The 19,548-nt window shown below is 30.4% G+C and overlaps 3 protein-coding genes across 4 annotated transcripts; 2 read left to right on the top strand and 1 right to left on the bottom strand.

The window, feature by feature from the left end:
- Positions 1-629: 629 nt before the first annotated feature.
- LOC107631874 (CAAX amino terminal protease family protein) lies at positions 630-4,523 on the bottom strand. 2 transcript variants are annotated; one of them, XR_015906943.1, is made up of 10 exons: positions 4,200-4,510; positions 4,007-4,114; positions 3,849-3,931; positions 3,469-3,602; positions 2,326-2,375; positions 2,106-2,198; positions 1,893-1,945; positions 1,452-1,543; positions 1,137-1,243; positions 630-982 (listed from the first exon to the last, which is right to left on the bottom strand). XR_015906943.1 is itself a non-coding variant. In XM_016335445.3 (9 exons), exons 1-9 carry the CDS (start codon positions 4,442-4,444, stop codon positions 941-943), a joined length of 954 nt encoding a protein of 317 aa, XP_016190931.2. In that variant the 5' UTR covers positions 4,445-4,523; the 3' UTR covers positions 630-940. The 2 variants fall into 2 exon arrangements, 1 of the variants encoding a protein (XP_016190931.2); XM_016335445.3 differs by lacking the exon at positions 1,893-1,945 and having other exon boundaries at positions 4,200-4,523.
- A 4,519-nt stretch (positions 4,524-9,042) lies between these two features.
- Positions 9,043-13,755, top strand: LOC107631875 (putative methyltransferase PMT2). The gene is made up of 7 exons (XM_016335447.3): positions 9,043-9,733; positions 10,511-11,162; positions 11,270-11,480; positions 11,645-11,939; positions 12,240-12,611; positions 12,747-12,824; positions 13,065-13,755. Exons 2-7 carry the CDS (start codon positions 10,518-10,520, stop codon positions 13,294-13,296), a joined length of 1,833 nt encoding a protein of 610 aa, XP_016190933.1. The 5' UTR covers positions 9,043-9,733; positions 10,511-10,517; the 3' UTR covers positions 13,297-13,755.
- A 2,170-nt stretch (positions 13,756-15,925) lies between these two features.
- LOC107634780 (protein PHYTOCHROME KINASE SUBSTRATE 1-like) lies at positions 15,926-17,818 on the top strand. Its single transcript, XM_016338203.3, has one exon. It carries the CDS (start codon positions 16,220-16,222, stop codon positions 17,669-17,671), a length of 1,452 nt encoding a protein of 483 aa, XP_016193689.1. The 5' UTR covers positions 15,926-16,219; the 3' UTR covers positions 17,672-17,818.
- Positions 17,819-19,548: the final 1,730 nt, after the last annotated feature.

Below are 19,548 nucleotides of genomic sequence, written 5' to 3'. Positions count from 1 at the left end.
TTTAACAAGGATCTAAAACTATTCAAAGTTCAAACATCTCATACAAAAAAATAAGGCCAAAACACAATCACTCTAATAAACAGAACTTATATATTTACTATATTAGTCCACCAATGGATGCATCATACATATTATAAACTTTAATAAATAGCTACCAACAAAAAAGGGTGATTCTCTTGTAGCTTCAGGGTAGAGAGGAAGTTCCACCTTGTCAAAGGAAAAGAAGCTGACCCGTTCCTCCGTGGCTAAGCCAATCTTCAAAGGAAGGCCACCACATTGTTTCTCAAGAGCTTCCGTTTTTGCTCTAGATGGTGGATCTCCCCTAACAGAAATGCACACATTATATGACAAATTCAATTGATTTTCCAAATCAGATAACAGAAAAAAAAGTTGGGGAAGAAAATTGGGAGTTGAAGAAAATTTTGTTGTGTTTATTAATAATCCATAAGGATCAAACAAACTAATGTAATACTTGTATCAGACAAACTAGTATATAATTGTATAACTTTAAGTAGCATGCATTTATTTCTCTTTATAATGCATATTAATTAATTAATTAATTAATATTTTTATGTAAAATATACTTAGTAGATGTATGCAAAAGTGAGTGTATAGTGTATAGCCAGAATTTCTCGAGTTTGAGGAAATATATACATATATAGCTGAGCTTATCCACTAGCACCTCTTGCGTTCATAAACAGTTGGGAATTTATCATGCACGTTTCAATTCAAATGTTTCGAGCTTGAGATCTCCAAGATAACACGAACCCTTCTTAATAAAAAACTTGTACAAAAGTACGTACATTTTCTACTTCTTCAATGCTTGAAACCAGAAAGTTTTACTTGTATTCCACAGCATAGTTATACAAAGAAATGGATATATATTATTCTGTGTACTGCACATGCTCCACATCTATGAAAAGGAGAGAAACTGTTCCTGTCAACTTGTCTGCAACAATTCTTTGATATCATACCCTTGAAGCTACATACACAAACATTAGAAGACGCATTCTTAGCACTCAGAAAAAAAGAAGATTGCAGTCTTCCAGAGACTCATAGGATTTGCATAAAGGCATATACATTGTAATCAACACACATTAAAGAAACTTATCCATAAGAGTGAGAAAAATATATACCAGCAAAAAAGTAAGAAGTAATATAACTCCTGAGTTCCAGAAAGCATGGATGGTGATGGGAGTGAGAAGGTTGCGAGTTTGAGCATATGAAATCCCCAAAGCAGCCCCTGCATATGTCACAAATATAAGTTATCTTCATCAGTGTACATGAAAGAACTATTGTAGCTTTTAAGAGAAAAAATAAGGTTTCTTTTACGGGTTAAAATTTTTCTTCCTAGTTAGGTAAACATTCTGTGTATTCATTTTCTACACAAAAATTATGTAGAATCTTGTTGGCATTTCTGAAGTCCACGTTTCCTTGTATGTGCAGAATACCTAGAACAAACAACTGCGGAAATTCCCCAGGAGTGAGATGGGCAAGGGCAAAGACAGCAGCACTAATGATGATGGCAACCGGTGTAGGAACCCTGCATTGAAATCATACGTACATGAGGGAAATTTTCCCACTAATGCTCAATAGTCAACAGCCTAGCCAAACAACAGGACTGAGGTTACCCTCTTTAATTTTGTCTCCGTACATAGATCAACTAACTATATATTTTACTATGAATTCAAACTCAGTTGTATGCCTTTTATCAAGTAGAGCATTCTTTAATCTTCACAAGGTAAAAGTTTCCCAGGTATGCCACTATCAAGTCAAATAGAGCTAGTTGAAATTGATTATAGAACCACTATTGATATTTCAAGTCCAAATACATTGATCGTTAGAAACATATCAGGAAGCAGAAATTCATAATGGAAACTTCACCACACAACCTGAGTCAATTTCTCCTTCAGGAAAAGATAAGCCAACTACAGCATCACAAAAGCTGCACATACATCAGGCTCCTCTATTCAATTATCTATGCAGTTAGTGTCTAATGCAAAGGAAGTGTCTTGCTTGAAAGTCAAGCTGCAGTTTCTTTAATCAATATTTCATTTTAGTCTATGTTAAATATGTGAACAAGAAGGAATTAAAGAAAACAGTACCACTTAGTCATGGAGGCCATTAAAAAGCCTCGAAATAGTGTCTCCTCAAGTACAGGTGCAAGAACACCAGTGATGCCCACCAAGCATGCAGTGCTACAGAAAAGGTTAAACGTAATTGTAACTTGAGACTCATGGATGCAGAACCGATATACAAGCTTTGATGTTCTTTTTTCCAAGGGTTGATATAAGAAAACTTTGAGTTTGAATATCTCATAAGTACCTGACATTTGAAGATCCAATCAACGGGAGTAATTTTACAAGAGCATCAGTCTGAAAGGAAATTTATAGAAGCTAATAAGATATCTCCAAGAGATCAAAGCACATAAAAGTTAACACCAATACTTTAAATGAGTCATTAACAGAACAGAAGTACTAGTTCTACAAAGGCACAAATTTGTATATAATATAAATAAGGAGGAATATATGAAATATAAGTTTAACAAGCAAGCACAAATTCTACATTCGAGGTGAAAATAGGTACAATACCACAAATCATATATTAGAAGCATCTTGGACCCATGATTAAAATGATTGGAAACAGAGGAGGATGCCATATATTTGAAGCAATGTGGATGAAAGAGAATTGTATCATTTCAAGCATTATTTGACTAAAACATACCAATCAAGCTTAAGGAAAAATTTTACCACACAACTATAAAACCCAAAAGGTTGTATTGGTTTAGGGTTTATAGGAATTTGGGCAATAAACTAACAAGAAAATGTACTTAATGTTGCAAAGATGAATCTGTTACATTGGGTGAGTGGAAACATTTGACAATATAAGATTAGTATTTAGTGCATTTGGGAGAAAGTCGTGCCTATCATGGAAAAGGAGGTAGAATCTTGTCTATGTGATATGGGAATGTAGAAAGAAGTGCACAGAAACTCTGATAAAGAGAGAAGATCGATCAGATGGAGAGGAATCCAATGGCTGAATATAGAAGGAGAGCTAAAAAGAAAATCATAGGTGAAACTATTAAAATAGACTAAGATTTTATTGATTTGAATGTAGATTGTAAACATAAATGATGATAAGACAATACAGTGTTGCCTGATCCATGTAATTAACTTCACTTAATTGGACAAGACTTATCCGTCATTGTTGTAGTTCTAATATGGTACATTACGATGGTTAATTCACACTCATCCTTCGGTTAAGGAAAGCTGATCTGCCTCTAGTTAGCTAGGAGGATCCATATGATGGCAATATACAACCAAAATTATGAAATTAACCCTAAATTCAGTGGATTGATTATTTATGCTATTTGAGTGGAAGCCCTAACTAGCCTCCTCAGAGTGCAACAGATAGAAACTAACATACAACAGCATCTGCCTGTGAAATTCCTAAAAGAAAATTGTTAACCTCTCTTTGTGGGGGTTCTCCATTAAAGAATGAGACAGCTACTCCTGTCAATGCAATGGAAGCTATGGCACCTACAAGTCCGATTCCCGCCCACAAAAGCCAACCCTTTTGAAGACTGAAAGGGTCCCTCAAATCTGAAACAAGTTTTTATTTTTATCATGGAATGGGAAATAAGCATAGGTGTATAACATTATAACTTTTCAAGGTAAGCAAACTGCTAACTAAACACCTCAGTAAGACAAGCTTTAGAACAAAAACGTGGATTCTAGAACAACATTTAGCTGTGGAAACAAGTGACTATGAAGTATGAACTTAATTGAAGTGACAAATGTTAACCTTAGAAACCTTGATATAATTGAAGGGTTGTTAACTGATCATACCATATTTGAAGAAGTCTTGAGGGAGTGGCTGGAAATTGCTGGCAATGGCATATATAATTCCGAGTACAACAGCAGTTGTGATGCTGCCAAAAATAATTAACTCAGAACCAAAGTTATAATAGCAATAAGTGAAAGGTAGGTATTTGGTATTAGCATACCCCTGATCTAAAAAGAGTAACTCTGCTTTCTCATCCATACTAAGCACCTCAGGTCGAATTCCCAGATATGGAAGAGCTGTGGCCTCAACCAAACCTGTCAAAACAAAACTGGCTGGGAATAAATTAGTGGATTAAAATTAAAAACCTATTATTAGGATGTGGTTAGTTCCACGATAAGGTTTTGAAAACACACCCTAATCCACAAGCGAGAGAGGTTAGTGTAACGGTTTGCCATTCCCAAGGTACCTCCCATCGGCTGAGAAGAGGCCAATTGGTATCGGGTTTGTTAGGTGCGTTGAAGAAGCAAACAGAATGAAGACCCCGTGGAGTAGGTGGAGAAGTGAAAGTGAAAGGGCGCCGATGAGTGTTGAGGCTGAGAAGTGAAGGGGAATGGAAGAGGGAGGAAGAGAGAGAAGAAGAAACTGCCACCGAAAGCATTGTGCGGAGTGCGGATAAGAGGATCAACTGGAACGCAACTCCAACACCAAAACACTTCACTACCGTTTTTGTCTTCCAAAATTCACTTTTTTTATCTCTTTTTTTAGTGTCTTACACAATCTTCTAATCCTATGATTATTTTAACAATAATACAAAAGATAGTTATTCTTAGTAATTAAATATATAAATTTAATTTAATATATTATTTTTATAAAATAATTTTATTATATAATTTTATATTAATAAAAATAATTATTTTTTATATTAATTATGTAAATAATTATTAAAAAAATAAATATAATTATATAATTATATAAAATATTTTATATTATTAATATATTAAAATTAAATTTTAAATATATAAAATTATTTTACATCATCAATTAATTAAAATTAATTTTTTTTATAAAATCTTTCCTCATATTTTTATTTTTAAAAATTATAGAATCAATTATTTTTATGTTTTAAATAAAAATACATATAGTAATTACTTTCTTATAAAATATAATAATTATTTATTAATAATAATATATAATTTGTGATTAAATTAAAATATTTATAGTATAATTTTATTTTTTAAAAGATTTTTTAAATAATATTAATGATTAAATTTGTAGACATTTTCATGGTTCATGATTAAAAGTTTTAAATTTTTTTATTCTTATAATAAAATTAATTTGAACAAGTACAATTTAACATGAGATAAAATTTATTCTTAAAATATCTTTTTTATTATCATAGTAAAAAATAACTATTATAAAATATTTTTTTGTTAAAAGTTACTTAAAAGTGTTTTATATTTTACTATCATATTTATCCTTAGAATTAAAGTAATATGACTAATATATTAAAATTTATCAATATATTTTTATTTATTATTGAGTTATAAATAGCTATATTTATACTTAGAAATGATTTCATATTTTTTTGTTAATTTAATACATATTAAAATTGTTGAATATAAGATGAATGTACAATATCTTATCACAATGATGAGAGATTTATTAGTCTAAAGTAATTTATAAATTTTTTTTCTATTTTAAGATAGATAATAAAAATATTGTTAAGAGAAGATCTAATCTAATTTATATTTACTCTTTTATGTATAAGCACTATTGTACATAATTACTTAAGTAAGTCAAAAATACGAAGAAGAAGATACACAATAATTTTTATCGATGTTATTTTATTATTCAATCCCTCAAATTAGAAATAAAATTAAGCATTCATCAATGCTATTTCATTATTCAATCTCCCAAATTAAAAATAAAATTAAACACGTAAAAAATATAATTTAAACATTTAAAATACTCAACATGTAAATAATTATGATAAATTAACTTGTATGGAATAAAAATAATAAAATTTATAATATAAATTTATAAAAACTTAAATAAAGAGGAACAAAATAAAAGAAATAAAATAGATATATTACAATAACAAATAATAATATTTTATAATTTATAAAAAACAAAAGATTAGAATAATATATCATAGCAGAAAAAAGTATTAACAAATGAAAGAACAATTGATAAATACTGAAATTCTCTTCTAGCATATATAATTTTTTATAATAAATAAATAATGAGATATAAAAATAAATAAAATAAAAAAATAAAATTATGTTTTTTATGAAATTGAAAAAATATTTATGATTATATAATTGATAGGAGCATATAATTATTACACAATAAATTATAGGAAACTGTTAATAGAAATATTATATTTGATATTAAAATAAAAAATATATAAACAATGAATAAAAATTTAAAATTTAAAATTAAAATATTTAACATCATGGAAAAAATGAAAGAGAATTTTGTATAAATAATAACGCAAATATTAACGTGACAATAAATTGAATCAAATAATATATAATTAAATTAATTAAATAATTGATATAATAAATTAATTATAATTATTTGATTCAATAAAATATAAAATAAATAAAAAATATCTTATAAATATATCATGTAAAAATTATAACATTTAAAAAATTATTAATCAAAATACATAAGATAAAAAAAATATAAATTAAAAAAATCAATTCATTTATTTTAGTCAAGTGAAATAATTAATATAATTGATTAGTTATAATTAATATGGTAAAAAATATTAAATAATTTAATATTTATCTCAATCTAATCAAATAAATAATTAAGTATGATATTTTTAAAAATTATTAATCAAAATATATAAGTCAAACAAAATGAATAAATTAAAACAAAATTAATTTATTTATTCCAATTAAATAAAATATTAATAATTTAAAATTTATTTCAATCAAATTAAATAAATAAATAAATAATACATTTAAAAGAGTCAAATAAAACAATAAAAATATTTTTAGAAGCATGCGACATTAATTATATTATTAATTAAAAAATATAATTTTAGTAATATATAACAAATTAAAATAAATTAAATCCTGTAATTATGATAACATTATATCTTTTAATATTATTAAATTACATAAATAAATACGCCATAATTATAGAAAGAGAATAATACTATAAGAAGAGTTTTAAATGTATCGAGAACATCGGTGTTTCAGTTATTTTAACCGTTGATTTGAATTATAAGAAATATATATAATATATATTAATTGAAATCAACGGTTAAAATAATTAGAACATTGTTATTCTTGGTACACTTAAAATTTTTCCAATACTATATAACCAATAAATATTATCATTTTTTTTGGAACACTAATGATATGAAATAAGAAATAAACAAGAAGATAAAGATTCAAACTGAATGAAAAGATATATTAAAATTGAAATAGAAATAAAAATGATAGATTGAAATTGAATACAAAGAGAATCACTATACTTTCTACCCAATTTCTTGACGCAAACTCCTCAACCTAACTTGTCAACGCCATAGTTTGAAAATTGATTCGAAGGGACTCCTCAATCTTCTACTCAATTCATCGATGTAACAAGAGAGGGACTCCTCAACCTCAATTGTCCACACCATGGTTTCATCACGAAACCAAAAAGGGATTTTAAAACCTCTAAAAATTCTATGCTGCTACTACAATAGCTAAAGAAGTATTTATAACCTCTTATTAGGTTAAAACAAAGAAAAACCCTAAAACCCATAAACATAAGGCTCAATCTAGTAATTAAATAAACAAAAATAAAAATACATTAAATTAAAATATTCTAAAAATATAAACTAATATCTTATAAATAACACTTGAACTTTTCATATCACGAACATTTGAAGCACGTATCAACTAAGCTAACAAAAAATAGCCCAAGATTTGGAACAAATCCGATTCATTCACTCTTCACCTAAAATTATATAGAAAAATAACATAACAACACACTTTGTGATTGTTGTTTTGTCTTCACATCTAAATATTATTATTATCACTTCTATCTGCAGTTCCGCTCCGCACCATGTTTCCAGTGTCCTCCCTGTCGGTATCCTAAGCCAATGAAGGTTTGTTTGTTTTTTTTTTTCTAAAAAAAATTAAAATGAATCTATCAAGTATCAACTTTTTCAAAAATTCTATTATCAAAATGTCATTTTTGAAAAATTAGTTATCCAAATACTATTTTTTTGGGTTACGGTGGTAACTAATTTGTTATTTTATCACTAATTCTATAGTGATTATAATATTATAAAAAATTTAAATATTTTAAATTACATAAAATTTGAAAATGTCAAATATATATCTTTAAAGAATGAGATTATCTCAATCATAGGATGTCTATCAGTCTATTATTTCATCTTCATATTTCAAAGTCATACACACACAGAAGGATAATCTTTAGTTGTGTATTAAATTAATCAGTTAATTAATAAATGGCATCCCCAATATCAATAAAAATGTTCAAACAAACAGAGCCTTTCAACCTCTTGAGCTAAAATCAAAACTTAAAAAACATGCACAGCTTGAGCTCATATATATTTAATAAAAATATTTAAATAAAGAGATCAATAAAATGAAAACATAAAAAATTTAGTCACTAAACTTTTTATTATTATGAATATTTTAATCCAAAAGTCATTAAAATATTAGTGTTTAATAACTTTAAAAAACTTGACAACTAAGACAAATTGACTTTGATGAGTTTGGAAAACACAATTCTAAGGCGGTGGAGTAAACGCGTGCACATTAAATTAATCTTATACATGAAAAATCTATGTTGGCCCAATATAATAAAGAAAACTGAAGGGACTTGAAGTACATGAGCCCTACCTCCATTTCACAATCATCATCTATACTTAATTATACATCCTGATGTGAGACTTTGATATTTTATAAGAAAAATTATCGCTGAATTTTTATATTATATTAAAATTAAGTAGACTTAATTCAATTACAAAAATTAATTTTAAAAATAAAGATTGTCTCGTAATTATAATAATACTATCAAATTAAATTTTTAATAAGTCACCAAAAAAAAAATTAAATTTTTAATAGATGCAAAATTTATAATATCCTTTTTCCTGCTGAATATTTTCCGTTCCATAAAATGATCCACGTTAGGTCAATCAACAGGGATTAGGGTTTTCCTACTTTTACGCAAAATAAATTAAATTTTCTTTTATTTATTAATGAAGGTTTATTAGGCTATTGACATAATAACGAGAGGGGTGTGTTAAAATTTCAAGAACCTGAATTATTAAGGTGAAAAAAACACGTTTTTGTGAGAACAATTTGACCTAGGTATATATAACCAAAGAAAAGAAAAGAAAAGAAAAGAAAAGAAAAGAAAAGATCTGGAGTAATATTGTAATCCTGAATTAGCAAGGACAGATAGGTATACTGCAATTTTAACAAGAATAACAGAAAATAGAGGATAGAGGGGGAATTCGTTAAACACAACTTCTTTTTCTGTTTATTCAAAATTCTAATTGTAATTCTAATTCATTCATATACTAATCATATCGTATCATAGTCATACTCATACCAATCACTGTAAATCTGGAAAAAGCGTAAACAGTGTGGTTCAGTGGCAGAACACACAGATTAACATAGCTGTTTCCCGTTATTTTCCCACTTTTTCTTTCTCTCCTTCCTATTTATTGTGATTAAGTCCCAAAGCTACTTGCTTTTATACCTACAATTGACTAGAGTCTCTCACTCATTCTCCAACCGGATCTACAACACATTACACTGTGGTGTGCAGCCACGCACAGAAATCATTGCTGGGTTGCTCAGAAATAAATATCAGATAATAAAGTTCCCAAATTTTCAGTATCTCTTCCAATACTTGTTCTTGGGGTATCGCAGATCCTTCCACCATTGCTGAACCCATTATTATATGATCGGTAAGAGATCTCGACTTTCCATTCCCATCATTAAATTCTCTTCCTTTCTTATTATTCTTCTTATGTTTTCCGTTTCTCCCAAAATTTCCCCTTCCTTCCTGGTATCTAAAGTTTAGTTTTTTATGTGCTTTCAGTTGCTTTTGTGTAATTAGCTTTCGTGGGTATTCATTACAGCTCTGAATTTGGCTCCTTTTTGCAATATTGCATGCTTTCTTCATAAGTGGGTGTTCAAAGTTTTGTTTGGTTCTCTTCGATTACTATCTCAGTTTGTATTTTTTTTTTTTTTTTTTTTGCATACTTCATTTTCTAAATCCTAAAGAAGATTAAAGTTTGTGTTGTTTTGGGTGGTATAGAAGAAGTATTCTAACTTTTCTTGACATAGAACTTACTTAAGCTCTACACTGTTGAGTAGATCTGAAGCTAGCTTCACCTTATCTATTTTTGACAAATATGTGTTGCAAACTAACTAATGATTGCTCCTTATGACGGTGGTTGAGACTAACTTGTCATGATTTGTCAGTTATGAAAATTTTATTATATTCGATGTATGCTATAGATTATTGCAGGTGATTGGTGTTGATCATTGATAAGGAGTTGGATAGATATTAAAATATTGATATTTTTGGAACTTGCTATTCTTTAGCTATGTTCATTGGAGCAAGTGTCTGGATTTGGACTTATCAGGTTTTCTACATCTTGAGTAGATGTAGTGGTACATAGTCTTGAGAATTCGACATCACATTTCTTAGTTCTGAATTGGAAAGTGATCATTTTCAGGTTCTACATGGCGAAACCAAGTTCAGCTGATGGCAGGACTAGAAGCACTGTGCAGATCTTTATAGTAGTTGGTCTCTGCTGTTTCTTCTATATATTGGGCGCGTGGCAGAGAAGCGGTTTTGGAAAGGGCGATAGCATAGCATTGCAGATTACCAAGAGTAATACAGAATGTGAGATAGTACCAAATTTAAGTTTTGACTCCCACCATAGTGGAGAAGTTAGCAAACTTGATGAAGCTGATTCGAAACCTAAGGTGTTTCAACCATGCAAAGCAAAATATACTGATTATACCCCCTGCCAAGATCAACGGCGAGCGATGACCTTCCCTAGAGAGAACATGATCTATCGAGAGAGACATTGCCCACGTGAAGAAGAGAAGCTGCATTGTTTGATTCCAGCACCCAAGGGGTATGTTACCCCGTTTCCATGGCCAAAGAGTCGTGATTATGTTCCATATGCAAATGCTCCCTACAAGAGTCTTACAGTTGAGAAGGCTATTCAGAATTGGATCCAATATGAGGGAAATGTGTTCAGATTCCCTGGTGGTGGAACCCAGTTTCCCCAAGGCGCTGATAAATATATTGATCAACTTGCATCTGTGATACCTATAGCTAATGGGACAGTGAGGACTGCGCTAGATACTGGTTGTGGGGTATGTTTATCATTGGCACCTCCTTTGCCATTATTACACACAAAATTTGGATACATTTTTTATATTTGTTTTAACTTTGAATTCTTACTTTGGGTTTCTTTGCTCAGGTTGCAAGTTGGGGTGCGTATCTTTGGAGCAGAAATGTTATTGCCATGTCATTTGCACCAAGGGATTCTCATGAAGCACAAGTTCAATTTGCTCTTGAAAGGGGTGTACCTGCTGTAATTGGTGTTTTGGGAACCATAAAGTTGCCTTATCCATCTCGAGCCTTTGACATGGCTCACTGTTCTCGCTGTTTGATTCCTTGGGGAGCAAATGGTGAGAACTTCACGATTAACACTATCATCTTGTCTATGAATTAGTTCATACAGAATTGAAACACAATTTCCAAACTATTGTGATCATGCTTTTTTTTTTTTTAATTTGACAATTTATATTGTTACTTGCGACAGCAGCAGTTTAAAGTTGCATTATGTTTACAGGTGGAATATATATGATGGAAGTTGATCGAGTCCTAAGGCCTGGCGGTTACTGGGTGCTTTCGGGCCCTCCAATCAATTACAGGGTTAATTACAAAGCCTGGCAGAGACCAAAGGAGGACCTTGAGGATGAACAAAACAAGATTGAAGAGATTGCTAAGAAACTTTGCTGGGTGAAGAGGTCTGAGAGGGCTGAGATTGCTGTTTGGCAAAAGACTATGGATTCTGAGTCATGTCGACGCAAACAAGAAGATGCTGGTGTAAATTTTTGTGAATCTTCAGATGCTGATGATGTCTGGTATGTTCTGTTTATTTGTAGTTTGCAGTTTAATAATGCAATATTAGTATCCCTTGTAGTATTTCTACTATCCATTAAATCTCGGCTTGATTATGTCTTCTTCATGTATAACCACGGAAATGCTTGAAAATATTCTGAGAACTGCTGACCTTGTTAATTTTCAAATTTGTCATTAGCGATTACCTCATATATCAAATATTTCTGGAGTAAATCCAGAATATTGTTAACAAATACATTGCTTAACTTTGTTTAGGAAGAACTGGTTTGCTAACGTGGAATGCCTTTATTTTGTTGCTTTAGGTACAAGAAAATGGAGGCCTGCGTTACCCCAAGTCCTAAAGTTTCAGCTGGAGATCTTAAACCATTTCCGAGCAGGTTATATGCCATTCCCCCTAGAATTGCTAGTGGCTTGGTACCTGGAGTTTCTTCTGAGACATACCAAGATGATAACCAAAAGTGGAAAAAACATGTAAATGCCTACAAGAAAATTAATAGACTGTTGGATACCGGAAGATATCGAAACATTATGGATATGAATGCTGGGTTGGGTAGTTTTGCTGCAGCTATTCAATCTCCCAAGTTATGGGTCATGAACGTTGTGCCTACCACAGCTGAGAAAAGTACCCTGGGGGTCATATATGAGCGCGGCTTGATTGGCATTTATCATGATTGGTATCGCTTTCTAGCTTCTTTCTCGGGTTATATTTATGGCATCTTTTCGTTTAATGTTGAAATATATGATGTAGCTGTGCGAATCTTAAACTATTAGTTGGATTCCTTATTTATGTTTGTATTTTTCAAATTCAGGTGTGAAGCCTTTTCAACATATCCAAGGACATATGATCTCATTCATGCCAATGGCCTCTTTAGTCTGTACAAGGATAAGTAAGTGTTTGTTTGGTCAAACCACTATTCAACTAATTATCTAATTCAATTCTAAATCCTCTCCTGCATCTTCTTATCTTGCAATTATAGTTTTCCTTATATGACCTTCAAAGATGACTCTTGATCATAAGGTTCAAAAAACAGAGTTTTCTGAATGTTTTGATCAATTACTTGGTTCTGAATTTTCCTCTTTTTGCGTCCATTCGTAAGCCTCAAGCATATGTGTTTGATGAAATGCAGATGTAATGCAGAAGACATTCTTCTGGAGATGGACCGGATCTTGCGGCCGGAAGGCGCCGTCATATTCCGCGATGAAGTCGATACCTTAATAAAGGTAAAGAAAATAGTTGCAGGAATGAGATGGGATACCAAAATGGTTGACCATGAAGATGGACCTCTTGTTCCTGAGAAGATACTAATTGCTGTAAAGCAGTATTGGGTTGTTGATGGAAATTCCACTTCTACACAATAATCACTGAAGACCAAGTTAAATTACAAGCGTGCCCTTAGGCTTCCAGCACCTTTCTGTTTGAACTGAAGCCTTTGACAGTGGCTTTGTTATGAAGAAGCTAAAAGGGACTATTAGAAGAGTTATATGCACAATTGTCACTTAGCTAAGATTTCATATGCAGTGAATTTATCAAGGAAGCTGAAGTTCAATGTTTATGCTCCCTGGAATCTAGGAAATTTTTTGGTAGAAGTTGCTTATCTTGTACAATGTTACATTAAAAAAACAAAGATGCTGTCTTCTTTTAATTTAATAGTTTTGTCGTTATTATATGTTTGGGAAAAAAAAGGTTACATTTGTCTTGGAACTTTAGCTTGATGCAGTGTATTAGACTATTAGTGATAAATTTTCTTCATTAAGTTGCTATTGGTGCAAGGTTACAAAACTTACAGTAAAATAATATAATAATACTCTCAAGTCGAATTATGATTTTGTTTTTATGTTATATTCAGAGGTATGAATTGACCACTGAAATCTAATCTTTGCTTAAATCTTAAATGTCTAGTCCAGATTCAGTGGTTATACGGCGTGCAACGCGATTTGCTTTCTTTCTTGTTTGTTAATTTTCATTAAAAATATCTAGATATTTTAGATACAGTTCATATCTAACTAATATGGTTCATGTGAAAATTATATTTTATGTTGATCCATGTATAAATACATACGGATATCTTAGTTATGATTGAAAATGATGTTAACTAACAAATAAATGTACATTATTACATCTAACTCGTTAGAATTGCAACTATGACATGACCATTACGGAGACCTAATTTGTTTAGATATCGGATGAGTGTTAATTGAATTCATTTAGTATCCGCAAGCATAGCCTTTTTCTAATAATGCAGAGTGAATATCATCCCGACTTCTCATAATTTTTTTTAAGAATTACGAGATATTTAATAAAAATAATACTTATTTTACTTCTTGATATTTAATTTTGTGAAACAAGTATCAATGATCTCTCTCCAAAATATACTTATGTGACACGTTAATCACTAATATATTTTTTATTTAATTTTTATAAGTAAAAATAATTTAAAAATTACTAATATTTTTTTTATTTTACACAATAAATTTAATCAATATATTTGAAAAGATAATAAAAACATAAAAAATAACTAAACGACTCTAACAATTATTTTTAAAAGATAACGAGACTCTATATAAAAATTTATCAATCTTGACTCTTAACGAATAAATTAACAATTAACATATTATGTAGGTTAATTTTATTAATATAAAAAAAAATATTGACAAAAAATTAATTAATCTCACAGAAATAAATATCAAGAATTAAAAAAATATTTTTTTATTAAGCACCTGATTGGTTTTTCAAGGTAATTATCAAGAATCGTTTAAAGTTTTTTTTTTTTTCAATAATGTATGGTTTGGTTTAGTTGAAATGTCAATTGGTGGCAAGGCATCAGCGGCATTGAAGGTGCCTGCTTTTGTTTTTACTGTCTCAAGTGTCAATTTTGGGTGGACATCATATCACTGAATGAAATAAACGAGGTAGGACATTCATGTCACGGATTGAGATCTTGTGGTCTTGCCACTACAAATAACAAAATAAAAAAAAATAATAAATGTGTAAGGTCTTGCATCCTCAAACTTTGTCCATATTCTAAAATTAAACCAGCATCCTCATAACACAACATTACAATTGCATTAGCTTCATTCCAGTAATACCAACTGGTTCCATTGTGTCCCTTCCCTTCACTGTACAGCACAGTTATCTAACTAGCATTCTTTGATTAATTTGGTCTACTTTAAGGTGGAAATATATATATATATATATATATATATATATATATATATATATATATATATATATATATATATATATATATATATATATCAATTTTTTAAGACGTGGTAAACTAGAATGGAGCATTCATTTGGTTAATTATAATCCAACCAACCAAGAAAAAAGGGTAGAGAGCCATGTTTTAAAGTGATAGCGATGGGACTACTCACAAATCATCTCAATGCAAAGTGGATATGGAACACATTCCTCTCTAGTATCTATCATCCTTTCTCCTGAAAAGGGACCAATCATGGAGAGCTTCACCTATAACAAATTTAGAGCTCCTAACTTTGGCAGCTCAAGTTTTTATCATATTTAACTTTTCAACACCATTTGATGAACTCCTGATCTTAACATATGCAATTCAAATTCTTTAGGTGAAAATTCACGTACGATTTTTTTCACCTGAAGTTAATAGTTGAAAACCGTTAAATTATTTGATATATTGGACTAAATTATCATTTAATAGTTTTTAACTATTAACTTCGCATGAAGATAACTGCAAGTGAGTTTCTACCGGTCCTTATTAAACTACTTCTAGTGACTTAGTTTGAAATAAAGTAGCAGAGTCTACTTATACTTGCAGTGAATATTCTTAAATCAAACATAATATTACCTCTTGTAAAATATACATGTGGTTCACACCATAAAAAAAGAAACGGTACTTATCTAAATTCAAGAAAGTTTTGTGATGAAAAGCTACCGGTAAGTGTCAATTAAGCTACAAGCACAATGTCCCTACCTACTTTAGATTTTGCAAAATCTGCTAAAGCCTACATATAGAGCTACTCTAAACACCCATGGAGCCATTGAAGATTGAACCCTTCCTTTTTAAGTTCCATAGTGCAACCATTTTCTTCTCCACTATCTTCCTTTGCACCCCTTTTTTTTAAAAACTTTTCTTTCTTTTTCCCACACCACTCACAAAATCAGCTCTTCTACTTTTCCCCAGTATTGCAGGGTCTTTGTCTTCATCATTTTTATTTACTTTCCCCTCTAATTCTTTGTTCTTCATCATTTTTCTCTTTTTGTCACTTAACAACTTTGATTTGATTTCCTTCAAATAATTCTATAACAATGGTTAGTACCATATCATCCACTTCTAAGACCACCCTCTATAATACTAAGTTGCAAAACTTCAACTCTGATGATGCAATTTTCTCTCCACACTTAAACAAGAACCAAGGAACAAGCCAAAAACTTAGTCCCTATATCAGAAGGGATTCATTTCAGCACCACCATGGTGAAAAGAAGAAGGAGGAAGACGGCGAAATCGGAGTATTCGGTGCAGAAAAATACTTCAATGAAGGTGAGGTTGATTCCTCATCAGTAGCTTCTTCAAGCATAGCTACTTCAAAGTACTTGCACCAACACAAAGATCACCATCAAATAGCTCAAGAATCTTATGGAACTCCGAGTATTCGCTCTGAATCAACATGTAACAGCCAAAGTGCACTCTTACACAGTGCTATGATGATGAGGAACTCTCAAAGGAACAACAAGAACAAGAACATGAACAACAACAACAACAACAAGGCACTGGCAAAGAGTTTTCTTGCTGGTATTGGCATCAAATGTTCTTGTTCCGACAAGAATTCTGTTGAGATCAATGATCATGCAGGCGAAATCAGCTTCAGCAAAACCGCTATCTATGATGTTTATCTTGGAAAAACAGTACCAAGAAAGATCTTAAATTCTGGTGCAGATTCTGATACTCATTCACCTAAAATCTCAAAGCCAGTTGAGAAGTTCATTGGTGTTGGATTGAACAAAGATTTCCCATTTTCACCTGTGAGTTCTTCTTCTGGTTTGGGAAATCATTTTGTGAAAATGCAAATCCAATCATCACAAGCACAAGAAGAAGGAAAAGAAGAAGAAGAAGAAGAAGAGGAGCCAAGAAAATCACTTGCAGTGTTTGGTTCTCCAATTCTGAGTCACAAGAGCAAGTCCTCAAGCTTTGACAAAAAACTAAGAATCCCAAAAAGAATGGAAGATATTATTGATCATCACAAGCATAATCATTTGGGTGCTAATTCAGGTTCAAACTTCAATGATGCTGCAAGCGATGCAAGCTCAGATCTGTTCGAGATTGAAAGCATCAAAGGCAATAATTCATTTCTTGCAAGACAAGCAACATCAAGGTGTGGAAGCCCCACAGGCTATGCACCAAGTGAAGCAAGCATAGAATGGAGTGTGGTCACTGCAAGCGCCGCCGTGATGTCGGATTGCGACGAGCAGATGTCTGAGGTAACTGTAAGGAGTCCAATAAGAGTGCCGGTGGCAGCATCATCTTCACAGAGGCGGCGCAGCCACGGCATGCTTTTGGGTGGCTGCAAGAGCCATAAAGCAGTTAGAGTTGCCGGTGATGCTTTCATAACATATGAGAAGCCAAATAGTCCACAAAGTCGCCACCATAGAATCAGTAATAGCTCCTCTCACTCTCAGCTTGCAAGGTTTCAAAAAGAGTCATCAAAGGTTGCAAGGCATGCATATGCTGCAACTCCACCCTCACAACTACTATACAAATAGATCTTCTTTGAAATTCATCCTCAGTCTTGTCTATTTCTTCCTGCAATATATAAATATTATTTAGTCTTCTTGTTATTGTTATTATCTGTAAGAGTATTTGCAGTTTCTGATTAAAAGTTGATGGAAATAATGGATGCTTTTTAGTTATGCATTTTGTCTCATACAAAACAAAAATGTGATATGAAGAAAGTTGGCATGGCAATAAAGTGCCCTGCTAATGATCCTTTTACAAAATCAAGTGGGTTGAATAATTAAGAAGAAGAAAGAACATGTTATTTTTTAATAATAAATACTGATTGCAAACTTAAAAAATAAAATTGTAATAGCTCCAATAACATATGTACAACCAAAGTTTGTTGTTAGGCATTTTGGGAATTTTTTTTTTTGTTGGATCTCGTTTTCATGTTTAATGTAGTTTCTTTTGAGGACCACCAGAATTTTAAAAATTGAACCTTCCAAATTTATGATTACATATTGCATATCCAACCAACTTAGAGGACAAAAGTGAATAATAATAAGGTGGAGCATCCTTCAAATAATTTCTCAATTATATTATTTACATTTTACAACTAGTTTCTTTTTCTCTTATGCAATGGATGCAACCATGCATGCAAACCATCAATCATCACGATATACAGTTGTTGGTTTTAAGTTGGGGTCAGCAATTACATTATCCTGCAATTAAGTTATGATTATGCATGATAGGCACTAAACATTAGCCTCATCACTCGTAGAGAGAAATATATAAAATACGAAATGACAATAATTCACTTTTATAATTAATCAAAATTTATAAATGATTATATTCACATTTATAATTAAATTTGGTTATTTAATATATTTTTAGTAATTTTTTACTTTATTTATTAGAAATAAAGTAAACGCCATGTTAAAATATAATCGTATAAAAAACTAATCTTCAGTTCCATTATTCCTACAAGATGGATATATAATGACTAAATTTTTAAAGTGGTCTCTGAAATTGACATTGTGAATTGTTTTTGAGATTTTAATTGTATTAATTATGTTTTTGAGATTGAAAAAATTGTACTATATTAGTTCCTAATCCATTTTCCGTTAACGACGCGCTGACATGACTTGATGACATGGACCTTTGGTGACACATCTCACCTCATGGTTTGGACACGTGTAACGGTATAATGACGTGTCAGATTATACCACGTGTCACAATATTATTTATTCACGTGTCATTCACTATATCATTATTACATATGCACTAAATTAGTCTCTTACTTTGTATCAAATTACTCATTTTAGTCCCTGAAATTAAATGTTGTGTACCAAATTAGTCCATTCATTAGTTTTTTCTCATTTTTTTTGTAAAATTAAAATTCTCAATATTTTTGAACACACTAATTTTAATTTTATCTTTTAACAAGTTATTTAAATACAAGTACTTTTATAAAATGTATTTAATTTTAGTTTTAATTATACAACTTTTTTTCTACAATATTTTATTAAAAGAATTATATGAAATATTGATATTGATTTAGTAAAAAGTGTAAGATAAGGGTATAATAATATTTCTTAATATAAATTTTTTAATATTTAACATCTTAATAAATATTTTAAGAATACTTGATAAGACACTTGTTAACTAATATAAAGGAAAAATTATTCTAAAGGACCGTTAGGAAGATTTAATTATTAAAAAGGATATTTAATACTAAAATTATTAAAAAAGATTAAATTTTTTTATAATATTTAAAAACAACTAAATCTTTTTATAAAGAGACAAATATATCTTTGATTTTTTTATAATCTTTATATTGATAAATTTTATTTCTCTTAAAATTTTAATAATTTTTATTAATTATTTATTTTTTACTTTTGTGATCTTTATCCAACAAGAAAAA

This window comes from Arachis ipaensis, chromosome B3, assembly GCF_059453495.1.
Source record: "Arachis ipaensis isolate K30076 ecotype BB chromosome B3, ASM5945349v1, whole genome shotgun sequence".
In the NCBI taxonomy this organism is placed as follows: Eukaryota; Viridiplantae; Streptophyta; class Magnoliopsida; order Fabales; family Fabaceae; genus Arachis; species Arachis ipaensis.
The sequence above is the reverse complement of the archived record's forward strand: the minus strand, read 5'-3'. Positions and strand labels throughout refer to the sequence as shown.

Coding starts and splice junctions, on each gene's coding strand:
- LOC107631874 (XM_016335445.3), bottom strand. CDS start 4,444: ATGCTTTCGGTGGCAGTTTCTTCTTCTCTCTCTTCCTCCCTCTTCCAT. Junction 4,115..4,199: donor TCTCTCGCTTGTGGATTAGG/GTGTGTTTTCAA, acceptor ATTCCCAGCCAG/TTTTGTTTTGACAGGTTTGG. Junction 1,244..1,451: donor TCCGCAGTTGTTTGTTCTAG/GTATTCTGCACA, acceptor TGACATATGCAG/GGGCTGCTTTGGGGATTTCA.
- LOC107634780 (XM_016338203.3), top strand. CDS start 16,220: ATGGTTAGTACCATATCATCCACTTCTAAGACCACCCTCTATAATACT.
- LOC107631875 (XM_016335447.3), top strand. CDS start 10,518: ATGGCGAAACCAAGTTCAGCTGATGGCAGGACTAGAAGCACTGTGCAG. Junction 11,940..12,239: donor TCAGATGCTGATGATGTCTG/GTATGTTCTGTT, acceptor TTGTTGCTTTAG/GTACAAGAAAATGGAGGCCT. Junction 12,612..12,746: donor ATTGGCATTTATCATGATTG/GTATCGCTTTCT, acceptor TTTCAAATTCAG/GTGTGAAGCCTTTTCAACAT.